Source organism: Trichechus manatus, unplaced genomic scaffold (genome assembly GCF_000243295.1).
Source record: "Trichechus manatus latirostris isolate Lorelei unplaced genomic scaffold, TriManLat1.0 scaffold00263, whole genome shotgun sequence".
NCBI lineage: Eukaryota > Metazoa > Chordata > Mammalia > Sirenia > Trichechidae > Trichechus > Trichechus manatus.
Genome location: NW_004444199.1, coordinates 368,088 through 386,439, shown reverse-complemented (window position 1 = coordinate 386,439; position 18,352 = coordinate 368,088). Strand labels below are relative to the sequence as shown.

General features: G+C 35.4%; 1 protein-coding gene across 1 annotated transcript in view; it reads left to right on the top strand.

Moving 5' to 3' along the window:
• Nucleotides 1-18,352, top strand: part of ADGRL3 (adhesion G protein-coupled receptor L3) — a 553,170-nt gene that overhangs the window by 411,918 nt on the left and 122,900 nt on the right. Inside the window, exons 11-14 of the mRNA XM_023724827.1 lie at nt 12,063-12,246; nt 13,388-13,510; nt 15,901-16,109; nt 16,806-16,982. Coding sequence (XP_023580595.1) covers nt 12,063-12,246; nt 13,388-13,510; nt 15,901-16,109; nt 16,806-16,982 — 693 coding nt within the window. The remainder of the gene's footprint in view (nt 1-12,062; nt 12,247-13,387; nt 13,511-15,900; nt 16,110-16,805; nt 16,983-18,352) is intronic.

Below are 18,352 nucleotides of genomic sequence, written 5' to 3'. Positions count from 1 at the left end.
GGAATCATGACCTAGCCAAGTTGCTACACACATTTTTGGGGGGACACAATTCAATCCATGACAGATGGCAACGGGTTTTGTTTTGTTTTTTGGTTTGATCACTTCTTTAATGTGGCTCAGCCCCAACCCTACAACATTTTTCCCCACATTACTCCAACATACTGTCCTCCTGAAGGTTTTGTGATATGCTTAACGTGTCCCCACTTGAGGACTTTTATTCTGGTTGTTCCCTCTGATTGGAATGCTTCTTCTCCGGATATCTGCATGACTGACTCCTTTACTTCTTTTGTCTTTTTGAAATTGTCACATTTTCACTGAGGCCCACCCTGATCATCCAGTCACAAGCTGCCCTCTCTCAACCCTACTTCTACTCTAGATTTTCTTATCTTACCCTATTTTTCTTTCTCTTTTTCATGGCACGTAGCACCTTCTAACATAGTGCATATACTGTATTTGTGTATATGTTTAGGGTTTATTATTTGCTTTCCTTGCCAGAATGTTCATTTCCTAGATTATTTTTTGTCTCTTTTGTTTAAGATGTATTCCAAGAGTCTAGAAGAACATCAGCTCATGTTAAACACTCAAGAAATATTTATTGAGTGAATAATGTCCAGTTTCAAAGTTAAGATACATAAAACTGAATTTTTTGATCCTTAAAAGCAACATTTGCATGGTTTTTCTGCTTATTTTACAACCACTATACCAGTTATCCAGAAAAAAAAAAATCTGTAGTTATTAATTAGTACAAGAAGAGAACTTTTTAAATACTTTAATGATTAAGTTAACTTTCAAACTGCTACAAACCCTCTTCCTTTGACATCTGTGATACCGTAGCCTTCTGCTACTCTTTCTTCTCAATTACAAGCTATTGTTTCATCATTTCCCCCTCTGTTATTATTCTTTCTGGGTAATTTCAGATGTTCCAGTGACTTAATTGAGCCTACTTAAGTTCATGAGTCCTAAAACCTGTATATGAAGACCAGATATCTTGTCTAAACTTAAACCTATCTGGACTTTTTTACTTGATGCCATTCAGATACTTTACACTCAAAATACATAAACCTGAATTTATCATGTTCAACACGCTCCCCCTCCCACACCACCCCCATCCCACACACATCCAAACCAAAAGCCACACCACTTGCTGTGGAGTAAATTCCAAGTCATAGCCACCCCATGTGTATCAGAGTAGAACTGTGCTCCACAGGGTTTTCAAGGGCAGATTTTTTGGAAGTAGCCTTTCTTCCGAAGTGCTTCTGGCGGGGACATAAACCATAAACCTTTCAGTTAGGAGCTGAGTGCATTAACCATTTGCACAACCCAAGGACTTCTCACATACACCCACTATCTTCTAAGGAACAAAAAAATATTGCACCTCTTTCTTTATTGCCATTTTAAGTTTCACTCTAATTCACTTAATTGCCTAGCCATAATTCTGTGCATTATACTTCTTTATTTCCCTTACTAACCAACTTCAACTAATCAATAAATTCTTTAAAAATATCTCTGGAATCTTGTACGTTTTTCCATCCCCAGAGCCAGAATGCATGGATTGTAATCCTGGTTCCGCCCCATGTTAGGTAATTAACCTTTAACAAGTTATCTAACTTCTTTGAAGATCAATTTTCTCATCGGTAAGATGAGAATAATAATTATTTCTACCTCATTGGTTATTGTAAAAATTAAAGGAGTTAATGTATGTGAAGCATTCATATGAGCGTCTGGAACATACTCAATAAATATTAACTATTATGTATATCATTCCCCTATGTAAAAATTTTCAGTGGCTTCACATTGCCTTCCTAAAGACATTACATTTAGGAAGGATTGCTAATATCTTAATGAGGTTTGAAAGCCTCTTTGAGATCTAGCCTTTACTTACCAGTGTTGCCACTGAACCCCTTATACTCTTTGCTCTAGCTATAAGGAATTTTTTCCCCCATTCCTGCAGAGTACCTTGTTCTCTTTCACCTCCATGCCTACAAGTACACGCTATATCCCATGATGCTTCTCTTAGCAAACATTTGATCAACCTTTAATTCAGCTTGGAATTCTGTTACTCCATAAAGCTTTTCCAATACAAATCTTGAACCTCATGTATCCATTATTATAATGATTGTCATGTTGTATTTTAATTACTTGTTTTATTGTCTGGCACTACTATATTGTCATCACCATGAGAGAAGAGAGAACATCTTTCTTGTTGCATCCCAGTTGACTGTCTCATTGAAGGTGCTTAATTAATATTTGTTGAATGAATACTGAGTTAGGAAAAAGGTTCAGTCAAGTTTATAGCTGTGTTTAATTTCTGTAATATGATAATAGATTTACCCCACAACATTCAATCATTTGTTTTCAAACTAGATTTAAACAGTGATACAGTAAATTATAATTGGTTAAAAACTTTTTTTTTTATACATGATAAGGGGTCTCTTGAAGAGGGAGAGTCTTTTCTATGAAATTTTAGTTTCATCTTGTCCTATTTTTAGAGTTTCTTATTACAATATTAAGGTCAGTTGTGTTATAAAATCTAATTTTAATGAAGACTTGAAAATGCCAATATTTCACTATAATATAAAAAGGGAGTTTAGAGATTAGTAGTGTTTATATGTTTGATAATATTAAATGTAATGGCTATAAAAAGAGCCTTAGATTTATTGATCAGTTGTGTAACTATCAGCAACACAACTTGACTTCTAATAAAAAACCTGCAAGTTCTAAACTGTTTTGAAGACTCATAACATTTGACCTTCAAAATTTTGATTTAAATCAGTATCTAAATACAGACTGGAGTTCAATGTGCCCTATTCAGTAGTGACTTTCATTCTATTTTATTTTAGTCTCCACAAAGTTTACATCAAAAGTTCAAAAATAAAGAATAGTTAAAGAAAACTTGTTTTTACATTTTAACATTATAAATCAATGTAAAATATTTATATATTGAAATATAAAAAAAGTGACAGAAAGCAGGAGAGGAAAACAGGAGAACTGGAAACTTATTTCACTTTCTCAGCATATCCTGAGATTTGGACATTAGGGAAAAATGTAACTGTATATATTATTAGAGTAAAACAGCAGTGTTGCATTCAGCAGAATATATCAAAAAACAAATGTATGAAAGTAAAGTGTAAAAGAAGAAAATCCATATTACTAGGCAGTTGTTTAAAAGGATTTCAGCATGTTAATTTATCTACTCATACGAAATAATTTCTCTTAGTTTTCTAATGGGCTACCTAATGACAATCTGCATATTTATAATTTTTTGCTTTATTATATCTGTCATGGTTTGAATTATGTCCCCCCAAAAATGTGTTTATCAGTTTGACTGGGCCATGATTCCCAGAATTGTGGTTGGCCTCCATTTTGTGATTGTAATTTTACGTTAAAGAGGATTAGGGTGCGATTGTAACACCACCCCTTACCCAGGTCATAACCCTGATCCAATAAAGGGAGTTTCCCTAGGGTGTGGTTTGCACCACCTTTTACCTGACAAGAGATAAAAGGAAAGGGAAGCAAGCAGAGAATTGGGGACCTCATACCATTAAGAAAGCAGTGCTGGGAGCAGAGCGCGTCCTTACCGAGGTCCCTGCGCAGAGAAGCTCCTAGTCCAGGGGAACACCGAAGAGAAGAAGGCCGACAGAGAGAAAAAGCCTTCCCCTGGAGCTGACGCCCTGAATTTAGCCTACTTTGACGGTGAGGAAATAAGCTTCTCTTCGTTAAAACCACTTGTGGTATTTCTGTTATAGCAGCACTAGATGACTAAGACAGTAACTCAAAAGAACTTTTAAAAACAGTGAATGAGCATAATATAGAATTTATTGCTCATTTTGTTATTTTTCTTGGCTTCCTAATTCTACTCTTTATCATCCTTTAGTATGTTTTCAGAGGAAATTCTCAAAAAATAGATAAAAAAATTTACCATTAAGTCAACTCCAACTCTGAGTCATGGCAACCTATGTGTATCAGAGTAGAACTTTGCTCCATAGGATTTTCAATTGCTCATTTTTCAGAAGTATATTGCCAGGCCTTTCTCTTCAGTCACCTCTAGGTGGACTTGAACCTCCAACCCTTAGGTTAACAGCCAAGCACGTTAACTCTTTGCACCGCCCACAGACTCTCAAAAAACAAAGATCTTAAATATATAACTTCTTTCTTAAAAATCTTTAATGGCTATACATTTTTTACAGACTGAAGCTTACCCACTACACACTAAATTCCTTAGCATGATACTGAAGACCTTCAAAGATCTGACTTCTACCTACAATTTCACCCACCACTACTTATCTTTGTACCCTCTTTCTGTGCCCCATACATTCACCTCACCCTGAATCCAATGCATTCTCTTGTTAAGTACATTTTCTTTTTTTGGTCATCATCAACTTGCTTATTAAGTCCTTCAGCTTCAAATGTCCTCATCATAGTTATGGAAAATCTATTCATCTTTAAGTGTCTAACTCAAAAGCAAACACCTTCTGAATCTTTTCTTGATCGTCTACAGTAAGAATTTATTGCTAATTTTTACTGTGGGATTTTAGCTCTATTTTGTGCTTACGTTCTGCCTTGGAACTTAAGCTAATTTAGTGCAGACTGCATGTTTTCCTTCTCTCTTCTAACCTCATCTAGAGAGGGTCTCCCCTACTTTTTTGCATATCATACATATTTAATAAAAACTCGCTGATTTACATTGAGAAAATGTACACCTAACTGTGCATTTTCTCAATGTACAAAAGTGTACACTGAGTGTACACTTCGGTACAGTTAAAAAGCACATTTCAGTATTTTTATAATAAACATATCGCTATTATAGTGGTCTGCATTCACTACAGTAACCTGTGGTTCTGCTTTGCTTCTTCTAAACTTGTCTTGTTAATACCTGTCTTAGTTATCGAGTGCTACTATAACAGAAATTTTACAAGTGGATGGCTTTAACAAAGAGAAATTCATCCTTTCACAGTTTAAGAGGTTAGAAGTCGGAATTCAGGGCATCAGCTCCAGGAGAAGGCTTTCTCTCTCTGTAGGCTCTGCGGGAAGGTCCTTGTCATCAATCTTCCCCTGGTCTAGGTACTTCTCAGTGCAGGGACCTCAGGTCCAAAGGACGCGCTCTGCTCCCTGCTCTGCTTTCTTGGTGGTATGAGGTCGCCTTGTCTCTCTGCTTGCTTCGCTTCTCTCTTTTATATCTCAAAAGAGATTGACTCAAAATACAACCTAATCTTGTAGATTGAGTCCTGCCTTATTATCATAACTGCCTCTAATCCTGACTCATTAACATCATAGAGGTTAGGATTTACAACGCATAGGAAAATCACATCAGATCACAAAATGGAGAACAACCACACAATTACTGGGAATCATGGCATCGCCCAGTTGACACATATTTTGGGGGGACAAAATTCCAATCCATAACAATACCCTCTAATTTAGTCTACCTTCCTTACAAACTTTGCGTATATCTGAGCAATCTGTTCTCTCAGAAGACTTTGAAGACGTGGCAAGAAGGTATAGAACTAGAAGAGGCTGCTTGCAGTTTTCCTATTTATTTCAGGTTATTAATGGTTTGATAATAAAAGTAAGTTTTTCGTGTGTAATGAGCATTTATTGAGTAACCAAAATATCTCAAGACACTAAACTTTACCCAGGGAAAACAAAAGTGTGCATCATCTCTCCCGTAAGTATACCATAGTCTGGTGAGAAAGCCAAACATAAATATATTAATATGGATAATTCAACTAAATATGAATAGGTACTAAAATGAGAGCTCAACATAGCATTAAATTTCTGAAATAAGAATGATTCAGAAAACACTGACTAGTTAATACGTGTCTTAGTTATCTAGTGCTGTAACAGAAATACCACAAGTGGATGGCTTTAACAAACAGAAATTTAATCTCTCAAAGTTTACGAGGTTAGAAGTCCGAATTCAGGAGACAAGCTCCAGGGGATGGCTTTCTCTTTTCTTTCAGCTCTGGGGGAATGTCCTTATCATCAATCTTCCCCTGGTCTAGGAGCTTCTCAGTGCAGGGACCCCGGGTCCAAATGACATGCTACGCTCCTGGCTCTTCTTTCTTGGTAGTAATGAGGTTCCTCTCTTCTCTGCTCCCTTCTCTCTTTTATCTCTGAGAAGAGATTGACTCAAGATACAACCTAATCCTGTAGATTATATCCTGCCTCATTAACATAACTGCCTCTAATCCTGCCTCATTAATATCATAGAGGTTAGGATTTACAACGCATTGGAAAATCACATCAGCTCACAAAATGGAAGACAACCACACAATACTGGGAATCATGGCCTAGCAAAGTTGACACACATTTTTGGGGGACACAATTCAATTCATAACAGCATATATTTTTATTTGTGGTTAGATGCATTATATTCCTAAAACCAATACCTTCAGTGATTTTTTTCTACTGATATGAAAATTGGGAAAACTGACTTAAGTATGAATCTTCACTGGATTTGTACTCATTCAGCAAAGAGTTATTGAGTACTTATTGTGTGTCAGCCTGGCACTGCTTTGGCACTGTTAAATGAGACAGAACCCCATTCTCATGGAGCTTATCTTCTATTGAATGGGAGATACATAGTAGGCATGAAGGTAAATAAATATATGAGATACCTTTGGATAATGATACATGCTTCTAAGAAATAAAGCAGGTAATGAATTTAAGGATGAAAGTTTTCTCCTTAGCTATCTTGGTCATAGAAGATCTCTTTAAGCAGACACTTGAGCTGAAACCTGCATGACCACATGATTAAAAAGCTTGTCTTCAGAAAGATGTTAAGTTATACATCTTTCCCAGAAGACATTCGTTTTATTTGGATCTTTATTTTGGTGGTTTCCAAATGGGGACACTTGTTCCCCAGGTGATTCAGCTTACCCTCTTGAGATTCACTGCTCACCTGGGTAAGACGTACGTACTGTTGATGTGTTTCTCACCATTGCTTCTTTTGTGTATTCTTGCTAAAGAATTCACAAGCACGTTGTCTTGCAATAATTACAAAATTTGTTATGGCAAAGATTTATAGATGCTATTCTCCAAAGTTTCTCACAATTGTTAAACGAATAAGTAAATTCTCCCTTTTGAAATATATAAGGTATGATTATAAGGTAACACGGAGCCTTCGTGGTGCAGTGGTTAAAGCACTTGGCTGCTAACTAAAAGGTCGGCTGTTGGAACCCAGCAGCAGCTCAGCGGGAGAAAGATGTGGCAGCTTGCTTCCATAAAGATTTACAGCCTTGGAAACCCTATGGGGCAGTTCTACTCTTCTACATGATCACTATGAGTTGGAATTGACTCTACAGCAGTGGGTTTATAAAGTAACATCTTTTAACAAAAATACCGGGATCATGACATACCATATCCTTCTGGCCATATGTTTGCATTTACACAACACTTACTGGAATTCCTACCATTAAATTCAGACCACGAAGCAAATTAATTTGACTAGTTTTACTCACAGCATATAAAGCATGTAATTGTGCTATGGATTTATGTTTGATTTTTAGAATCAGTCAAAAGTCATTTATAGTCTAGTCTATAAACTCTGTAATGGGAAGGGTAAGATGTACCCCTACCCTCAAATTAAAACAGAATGAGGCTTATTTTCTTATGTAGTTCATATTTTGTTGATTGGTTAGAAAGCAGAACTTGTCCAAAGACACACTGAAATTAAGTAGCAGAAATAAATGCAAATCTCATTGCCCATCTCCTATTAAAATTCTGGTGCTTTAAAAAACTAATGAAGAGAGTGACTATTTAGTTTCTGTCAATGTTTCAGACAATGTTGATTAAACTTCTCAAAAATTTTAGATTATTTCAGTCTGTACATGTGATTTATTTATTTTTTCCCCTCTGAATCAAGGCATTGTGAAGAGAATATCAAAATTCTATAAGACAAATTCAGGATCAGTGTTATTTTTTTCCCACTTAGTATATAAACTTCAGGTCAGAAAAAAATTCGGTAGCAGAAAAGGTATGTCACTGAGAGCTGTTGGACCTTAAAGTGATGTTTCAGTACTTGTGCTAAATTTAGTCAAATTTGTTGTACATTTCCAGTTGAACCTGTGTTCTAAGTATAGTTAAGCTCATTTCTTTGTAACCAAATAAAATGAAAATCAACCTCCTTTTAAAAAGATGTTTATGAGAAAATGTAAGAAATACAGATACCTAGTTTGAGGAAAAAAAAATTTTGTTACCAGATGTCATCATTTACAGATAAATTATGCAAATGCATAAATGTATAAGTAAAACCAAATATAGATGTCTTTTTATCTCTGAGCAGTTATGACTATTTAATTGGCCTTCATTAAACTGGCAACTGGGACATGTCAGTAACTTTGGAAAGTTTAAATGATTTGTATTAATTATAAAGCTACTAAGATTGACTTAATTGTGTTGGGTCCCACTAGCAAAAAACGGGTCAGTTTATTCAAGTTCTAGAAACCTCACCATGTTCCCTGTACTCTCCTGTTCCTCAAATCTTCAGGTAGTTTAGTTGTTCGTAGTTAAGCTGTGCAACAGGTTTAATAATAAAGATTATGGCAGAAGGGTTATTACTTCTATATCTCATTTCAGTGTGGATATTCGTATCAGATATGATGCGGGCTTCATTCAGTGAAGACCTCTCTTTTTCCCACACCGGGCTTGTATATCAAGTCAAAAATAAAGTTACACCTTGATCACTTAGTATGCACCAGGTGGCCTAAAGAGATGTTTATATTATCATTCCCAGTTTACACATAAAATACAGAAAGACTAAGTAACTTACCCAGTGTCACACAGCTAATAAGAGGTAAAGTCCAGGTACAAATTAGGCAATGTGATTCCAAAGACTATAGTCTGATTTTAGTGCTATAGAATACTGTCCCTCAATCTTTGTGTTAACATCTACTTATAATTAAACTTAAGCAATCATCAAAATGTGTTTTTTAAGCTGAATAAATGAATCTTAATTTTATGTCATAATCCACGAAATCCCAGATTTGGGAGCTGTATTTTAAGTCTGTCTTTTCTTTAATAAACTTGGAAATTATGTGGGTTTTGATGGGAAGCTTCTTTAAAGACTATGTCTTATTTGGGAGGATACATTTGTTGAAAATATATTCAAAACATAAAACTATTGGAAAATTTTTCAGTTAAAAAACTAAAATTAATAAGGGATTCCTTTGATTCATTTGCTGTCAGTTCAAAGGCACAGTATTTTGACTAGAGCAGTTTATTTAAGCATTCTAAGACCTGACTGTGGAGCCCTGATGGCATAGTGGTTAAGACCTTGGCTGCTAACCAAAATGTTGGCGATGGTTGTTTCTTTCTTCCTTTTCTTTTTTCTTTCCACCTAGCCCCATTTGCCACCTCCTCCCTTCCTTGCTAACTCCTGCTGAACCAAATATTTTTCCTTTTCTTTTTTTTTTTTTTGTTCCATTTCTATTTTTTAATTTAAAAAAATCAAGAGAAATGAAGGCAGAATAGAAATATTATACAATCCCCAATAAATTTTCTTTCAGGTAGGGTTTAAATTAATCAATGTTATTAACTAATGCTAACATTAGTGTTCCTTAAGGAACAGGCACCATTTCTATAGCATATGGGATTTTCAGAGCATTTCTAATGAATCCAGAGTATCATCTATTTCCTGAAAAAATCCTTCTTTGCACTCAAGAGGTCGGTATTCTCTGTTTGACTTCAGAAAATATGTAATTTTTTTTTCCTATCTGGTACCTACTTTTAGCACATCCTGTTGGCATTTTCTCTAGGGAAAACTTCCTGGAAAGCAGATCATTTCATTGTGATCCAGAGATATTTTTGTCTGGCTACTGTGTCAGCCTTTAAACTTACAACATATGACAGAGCTAAGCACATTATGTGAAAATGCCCAGTCCTTAAATCCATCAGGAATTTTGTTTGTTTTGGTTTTCTTTAAATGATACAAAGTACCCAGGTTGTGAGTAGGACTATTTTACATAAAAGTTTGGTAATGTTAATTTTTGGTCAGAACTTGGAAGAGCTGGGGAAATATCAACAAAAATAACTTCTATCAAAAGGCAAATTAGCTTTTGAAGCTAGTGTTAATTGGCAGCCAAGGTGTTTCATTATGAAGCTGAATTTTTAACAGTTGTTACTTGGTTACTATGAAAACACCAGCCAGAAGAAAACACTGCTGTGTGATAGATATTTCTCCCATCTCTCCCAATCCCTTTGCTTTTAAAACAACTGTGTGCTGCCTAGAAACTGTGTCTGTGTTGGCTATTTATTCAACTTTATTTATGGATTAGATGCATATTTCATGATCAATGAGTTCAGGGATGATCACTTTTAAACTGTAGGTGTAGTATTTTTCTGTTTTTTATATCTCTGTGTTTGAATGAAAACTTAAAACCGTATTGGAAGAGCTGCTTTTTCTTTGTAACCTAGAGCATAAAGCAAACCAGAGGAAATATATTAATTGTAACTATGGAGATTATTCTGTTGCATGAAGCAATAAGAAATGTGGTGCTTTCAACTCGACTAAACCAAGCTAAGAAGTTTCCTGAATACAGTCAAACACTTCTAAGGACAGAGTAGCAGGGCAGGGGTCTGGGGACCATGCTTTCAGGGGACATCTAGGTCAATTAGTATAACGAAGTTTATTAAAAAAATATTCTGCATCCTACTTTGGTGAGTGGCATCTGGAGTCTTAAAAGCTAGCGAGCGGCCATCTAAGATGTATCAATTGGTTCCAGCTCACCTGGAGTAAAGGAGAATGAAGAACACCAAAGTCACAAGGAAAGTATTAGCCCAAGAGGCAGAAAGGGCCACATAAACCAGAGACTTCATCAGCCTGAGACCAGAAGAACTAGATGGTGCCCAGCTACCACCAATGACCGCCCTGACAGGGAGCACAACAGGGAGTACCTGATGGAGAAGGAGAAAAGTGGGGTGCAGAACTCAAATTCTAGTAAAAAGACCAGACTTAATGGTCTTACTGAGACAGGAGGATCCCCAGAAAGCACGGCCCCCAGACTGTCAACCCAGAACTAAAACCATTCCCGAGGCCAACTCTTCAGATAAAGATTAGACTGGACTGTGGGAGATAAAATGATACTGGTGAAGAGTGTGCTTCTTAGCTCAAGTAGATACATGAGACTAAATGGGCAGCTCCTGTCTGGAGGTGAGGTGAGAAGGCAGAGAGGGTTAGGAGTTGGTTGAATGGATGTGGGAAATCAGGTGGAAAGGAGGAGTGTGCTGTCACAGTATAGGGAGAGCAATTAGCAGTGTATGTATAAATTTTTGTATGAGAGACTAACTTGAGTTGTAAACTTTCACTTAAAGTATAACAATTAAAAAAAAAAAAAAGAAATGTGGTGCTTCATCTCTACATGTATCTACTGCTGATATTTTGAAGAAATTCACCTGAGGGTCATAGGTAGAGAGGTCCATCTGTTTATTTCCCTCCCTAATCGTAAGCAACCTGAAGAAGGCTTCTCTTGTCACATAGCGTATCCAAAACTCCTGGGAGTATATATGCTTTGATATATCTCCCATCTGGAAATTTTACTACTTGGCTTAAAAAAGAAAAATATTGATTTGCTGAGTGAGTCCTCCACCTAGAGGCAACACATTCTTGTATTGTCCTGTGTGTAGCCATCCTTTTAATCTCTATTGCGTTCAGTATCCAGTTTTATGGTGATTTGGAAAAAAACATTAAAAAAAGTTTAGGTGGGTGATGTGGTAAAAGTTTTTATTTAAATTACTTACCAGTGGTTCCCCAACCAAATAATTTAATTATGTGATCATAGTCTTAATTGAAGCTTGTGCTATTGATTCTAAGAAGCAAGCATGGCTCTATTTGTTGTCCTTCAAAACAAAAAACAGGTTTTCCTCTTGCCTTGCAAGTCTCAGCTAGGTTTTTACAGAACAAAATAATGAATGCTTCTGCTGCAGCATGTCACAGGGGAGGCTGGGACAATACTGAACTCATGCTCACTGCTGATCCTTGCTTGCTGGGCAACGTGTACACGTGGATTTTTGACAGCTATATGGGTTCACTAGAGACCTCTGTCATTCTGCTCATCCTCTTGTAGGCAATGGTCGAGACAGTTAACAACCTCCTCCAGCCACAAGCTTTGAATGCATGGAGAGATCTGACTACAAGTGATCAACTACGTGCAGCCACCATGTTGCTTGACACTGTGGAGGAAAGTGCTTTTGTGCTGGCTGATAACCTCTTAAAGACAGACATTGTCAGGGAGAACACAGACAATATTCGTAAGTAGTCCTTGTTATACAGAAGGTCCAGAGTCCACTGTACAGCAGAAGAGGGAAAAGAAAAATAGTATCTATGGTGCCCCACATATTATGAATGCTGCCTTATTTCAATGGTGATAAATTATTCTTTTTGTATGATTAGGAGGTGATCACTTGTTATTTGTTCAAAAGAGTCTTCATAATCATGTTTATTATTCTCCTTAGGACATTCCAGTCTCAGCTATATTAGCCTGAGATCACTTTCAGTGAGGTCCTCGTTTTTGTTTTATTTTTTAATTTTTATGTATATATCTATGTATTTTACTATTTAAAATTTTATTCTCCTAATGCAAAGTTTATGGGTCATTTCAGGTAAAACAAGAGTCCTTTTGAATTATATACTACAAAGAAATTTCTTGTTTAAGTGTAGGTGATAAAACAATTTCTGATTATTGTGTTGTTTGGCTCATAAAGAGTATAGATCTATTTTTATTGCATGTAAGGATGTAGTGACATTTTTATTTCAGAAGATTTGATAAAGCTGTTTTAAACTTATTAGATTAAAAGATCAGTATTGATATAACAGTGCAGCTCATCATGATAAAAAGGAGTTTTACTTAACTTATAAAATAAAGAAAATATTTTGAAAATAAACTTAAAGCTGATAATAAAGTATAAAGATTTAGGCTTGAATTTTAAATTTTATTATTGATATATTTGTATTCTTATTTATATAACTTTGTTGTTGTTATTGTTGTGTTCTATCAAGTAAATTCTGACTCATAGCCACCCTATAGGGCAGAGTAGAACTGCCCCATAGAGTTTCCTAGGCTGTAAATATTTAAGGGAACAGATTGCCAGGTGTTTTCTCCCATGGAGCCACAGGTAGGTTCCAACCAATGACCATCTGTTTACTGCCTAGCACTTAACCATTGTACCACCTGGGCTTCTCATATCACTTTCATAGCTTCTATTTTCTTTAGTTTGGAAAAAATTAAAATAGGAACAAAATTCTTATTTGTAAATAAAAGATGGAAGTACTCCAAAGCATGACACATAGAACATTAATTCTGGTGTTTTAATTTCAGAAATACTTCAGTGATTTAGGGAATTATTATAGTTTTGGCATGTTTCTCAATGAGCATCTCTTTTCTATTAACAGAATTGGAAGTTGCAAGGCTGAGCACAGAAGGAAATTTAGAAGACCTAAAATTTCCAGAAAACACGGGCCGTGGAAGCACTATCCAGCTTTCTGCAAATACTTTAAAACAAAATGGCCGAAATGGTAGGTTAGAGTTTACTTTTTAAGCGTGTTGGAATTGAACTTGCCATCAGTTCACTGGTTCTTTGCTTGGAATTTTAGATCCATTATTCAAGCACTGTCCCTCTCCTCTTCTCACTTCACTATTCTCCTCTTTCTCTACTTTCTTATCTACCACACCATCAATATTACAATGATACTTGTTCTACGAAATTCTCAGCCAGATTTGGAAATTGGTCCTTTACTTTTCAGTTGCGGTAAAATGTTCAGAACTTGAATACAATGGAAATAAATAAACCCCAAAACCCAGAAGATCTGACTGTTTTGCATGGAAGGAGTAAAGCTCACTGAGTTGACAAATTTAGCTTCTAAAATATTTAATGGAAATTCTACTTGTAATTTTAAAATTATATGTTTTTTCCCTTATTCCTCTTCTTTTTTGAGGGTGTTTCTGATGCTTTTACTTTGCAGATCACTTTCTCCTTACTATCTCCACGAACATATTTTGCCTGTTCTTAGCATTCATATAATTGAAAGCATACAGTATGCACCATTGTCTGTCCAGCTTCTTTAACTCAGCACAGTATTTTTGAGATTCATTTATGATTTTGTATGTATCAGTAGTTTGTTTTTATTTATTGCTCCATAGTATATCCCATTATATGAATGCAGCATAATTTGCTTATCTATTCTCCTATTGATGGAATATGTGAGTTGAAGAATCATCCTATTTGGGGCCATTATGAATAAAAACACTGAACATTCTTGTGTTAGTCTTTTGGTAGATGTATGTTTTCTTTTATCCAGGAAGGGTAGATGTATGTTTAACTATATAAAAAACTGCCAAAAAGTTCTCCAAATAGTTGAACACTCCTATTATCAATGTACAAGAGTGCCAGTCGTTCCATGTCTTAGTTAACAGGTGCTGCTGTAACAGAAATACCAAAAGTGGTGTCTTTAAAGTACAGGAATTTATTTTCTCACAGTTTTGGAGGATAGAAATCCAAATTTAGGGGAGGGTCCTTTTCTGTCCATAGCTGCAGAAGTTCCTTGGTGTTCCTTGGCATTCCTTGGTGTCTGTCTTCCTCCTGTGTGTATCTTTGTGTCTGTTCTGCTTTCCCTCCCCCCCACCCTTTAATAACTCAGAAGTGATCAGGTTAAGGATACACCCTACTCTGATATGACCTCATTAAGACAACAAAACTCCTATTTTCAAACAGGGTCATAATTTATTGGTATAAGGGTTAGGATTTCAACACATATTTTTAGGGGACACAATTCAATCTATAGCATTTCACATTCTTACCAACATTGGTGTTTTCTGTCTTTTTTATTTTAGACATTCTAGTAGGTATGAAATAGTATATCAATGTAGGTTTAATTTGCATTCCTCTAATGACTAATGATGCTAAGCATTTTTGTGTTTCTCTTGGCCATTCGTGTATCTTTTTTATAAAGTGTATCTTTAAATATTTTCCATTTTTAATGAGTTGATCATTCTTTTATTGTTGATTTGTAGAAGTGCTTTAAGTATTCATGTGTCCAGACAAAAAAAAGTATATATATAGAGAGAGAGGGTCCGTGACTTGCCTACCCATTTTCTTATTTTTTTAATTTATTATTTTATTTTTTGTTGTTGAGAAATACACAGCAAAAAATACACCAATCAAAGTTTCTACACGTACATTTATTACATTGTTCAAGTTGTGCAACCATTGTCACCCTCCTCTTCTGAGTTGTTCCTCCCCATTAAGATATACTCACTGCCCCCTGAAGTTCCTATGTAATCTTTTGAGTTGCTGTTGTCAGTTTGATCCCACATAGATAGATCTTAAAACAGCATAATGCTCAGAGCAGACATTTATTACTACTTAACCTAAACTATTGTTTTGGTTTTAAGAAGACTTCAGGGAATATTTTTGGTTTAAGGTTTAAACTAATCTCTGGGCAACCTACTCATTATTTTAATGCTGTACTTTGATAGACACAAATTTTTAATTTTTATGAAGTTTATTTTATCAATATTTTTTCTCTTATGATTAGTGTTTTTTAGGTCCCATGGTAGCTTTGCCTTCCCCAAGGTCACAGAGATATTATCTTTGTTTTGTTCTTGAAGATTTATGGTTCTGGTTTTTATGTCTATGATCTGTCTTGACTTAAATTTTGAGTGAGGAGTGAGTTAGGGATTGGAGTTTATTTAATAGTGATATATATATATATATTTGTTTCAATATGATAAGACTTTTTTTCCCTCATGAATGACTTGGTGCTTTGGCGACAGAATGCTTGATTTTCAGTTATAAATACATATTTGTTATATATATTTGATTACAATCTAATTAGAACTAACTGAGTAGAATGCACAGATTAATCATAGTTTCTTCCCAATCTTTAATTCACATTTGTTATATTAGGAGAGATCAGAGTGGCCTTTGTCCTGTATAACAACTTGGGTCCTTATTTGTCCACGGAGAATGCCAGTATGAAGCTGGGAACTGAGGCTATGTCTACAAATCATTCTGTTATCGTCAACTCCCCTGTTATTACAGCAGCAATAAACAAGGAGTTCAGTAATAAGGTTTATTTGGCAGATCCTGTGGTGTTTACTGTTAAGCATATCAAGGTAAAAAATGGCATGTTGTTTAGTTATCCATATTGTTCATATTTGTTATGATATGAAGTATATTACTTTCCTTTACGTATGTTTTTCCTATTATTTGACATATAGCAATTCATTATCTCTTTAAATCTTACTGGTATTTTGTTTTTTTCTAGAAATGAGATTTTTAGGGAGGAGAATGTTTCTTGTATATGTAAATATACTTATGTAAAAAAGAGTCATAAATAGATTTCTAGCTGCTGTTCATAATTAAAAATGCTAGCAATATTTTACATGGAACTGAATACGGCTACTTCATATAAGACGTTACAAGTAATTGTGTCTGTGCCTGTATATCAGAGATTAGAGCTGTAAATTCAAGAAAGATTTCTGAAGACCATCCTTTCATAAGTTGATTCCTCGGAACAATTAAGTTGTTTATTTGGCAATGTAAATTAATTGATGTGCTCCTGAGATGTTGATACTCGTATTCCTTCAAGATTTTTAAAGAAAGAGTGAACTTCTAATCAGGGGGAACCAACAGCAGCATATATCCAAATTTGTTTGGAATTGATGAGAACCACTTAATATAAAACCACTGGTGGATACTTCAGTAAAAACTCGAACAGTGTATGAAGTTGTATTAGTTGTAAAGAAAATGCTTACCTAATTTATGTGATCATAAAGTAGTTATTGTTTTTATTGATTTCTTTCCTGTAGCAGTCAGAGGAAAATTTCAACCCTAACTGTTCATTCTGGAGCTATTCCAAGCGCACAATGACAGGTTATTGGTCAACACAAGGCTGTCGTCTCCTGACAACAAATAAGACACACACTACATGCTCTTGTAACCACCTGACCAATTTTGCTGTATTGATGGCACATGTGGAAGTTAAGGTAAGCTATATATCATAAAATAGAAATGCTTTTATAATGCACTCAGGATGTTAATTGTAAATAGTGCTAACTATATGGGCCAGTCTCACTTTACTTTCTGATAAAAGAGATACAATGATTTTTCACTTTCATAGTAATTCTGTTCAGAATATCTGTGGCATTCAACCCATATTCTCCTTGATGATTCAAAGAAATGGCTCTCACTTTTGATATTATCAGTATAGTTAATGAAGTTAAAGTTTGCTTATAAAACTTCCACTAAGTTCTCCCACTTTTACTTCATATGAGTGTGTGTCATACCAGCTTGATTCTATCCTGTTATAACTTGGCAGGCTCATGAACAACACATGATAGGATCCCAGTACCAAAGAACAGTAGGTCTGGAATAGGAAGCTGAGATTGGTAGGCTGAAGATTAAGATTGTAAGCTAAAAAAAACTATGCATGGGATTGAATATTGTATACCTGATTGAATCACTTAGGAAAGCTGCTGTTGAGCACAATCAACAAAGCCTGGTGATATAAAGGGTATGGCAAACTCTAGCATAATGTAATAGGTTTTGTCCATCCAAAGAGATCATTCTAAGGAGAAATGTAAGTGATAGGTAGTTACCAAAGTCAGACACATGGCTAACTTGGCTACAACAGTTTCTTTCCAGTGTGACTCTGGCAATCATATGTGTAGAGGGTTGAGAGATGGAGACTATCGGTTTGCAAGGGAAGAGAAGGCTGATAGGGTGTCCAGGTATCAATCAAGCAGGAGAACTGTTAAAGGTAGAAATACAGTATCATCAGGATCTAGGAGTCCTAAGCCAGGAAACTCAGACATAAACACTAAGCATGTCAGTGCATCAGGAATTAAAAAAAAAAAAAAAAAAAATTAACCCGTCGCATTTGAGGCCATTATGACTCATAACAACCCTATAGGACAGAGTAGAATTGCCCCATAGGACTTCCAAAGAGTGGCTGGTGGATTCAAACTGCCAGCGTTTTGGTTAGTAGCCAAACGCTTAACCATTGTGCCACCATAGGTAAGAATAATGCTGAGATACTCAGTTGGTGGAAATTTATAGAGTTGGAAACTTTTGGTTCTGTTCCAAGAAAAATGCCTCATAGCCGAGGATGATGGAGATGATTGCTGATATCCTGCTTCTCTTGTTACAGTTAGGTCAAGAACTAGGGTCTACATGTTGGATCCAACAGAGCTATAGCATGAGAAAAGCTAGATTATATAAATTATGTTACGTAAAAATAGGTTATTTTCTAAACTTTGAAGCAAGATAGCAGTAAAAAGAATACTTTTAAAAAACATTTTAAGTCATGAACTACATGAATAATTATATTTAAAATCTTAAAATGTAGCTTCATATA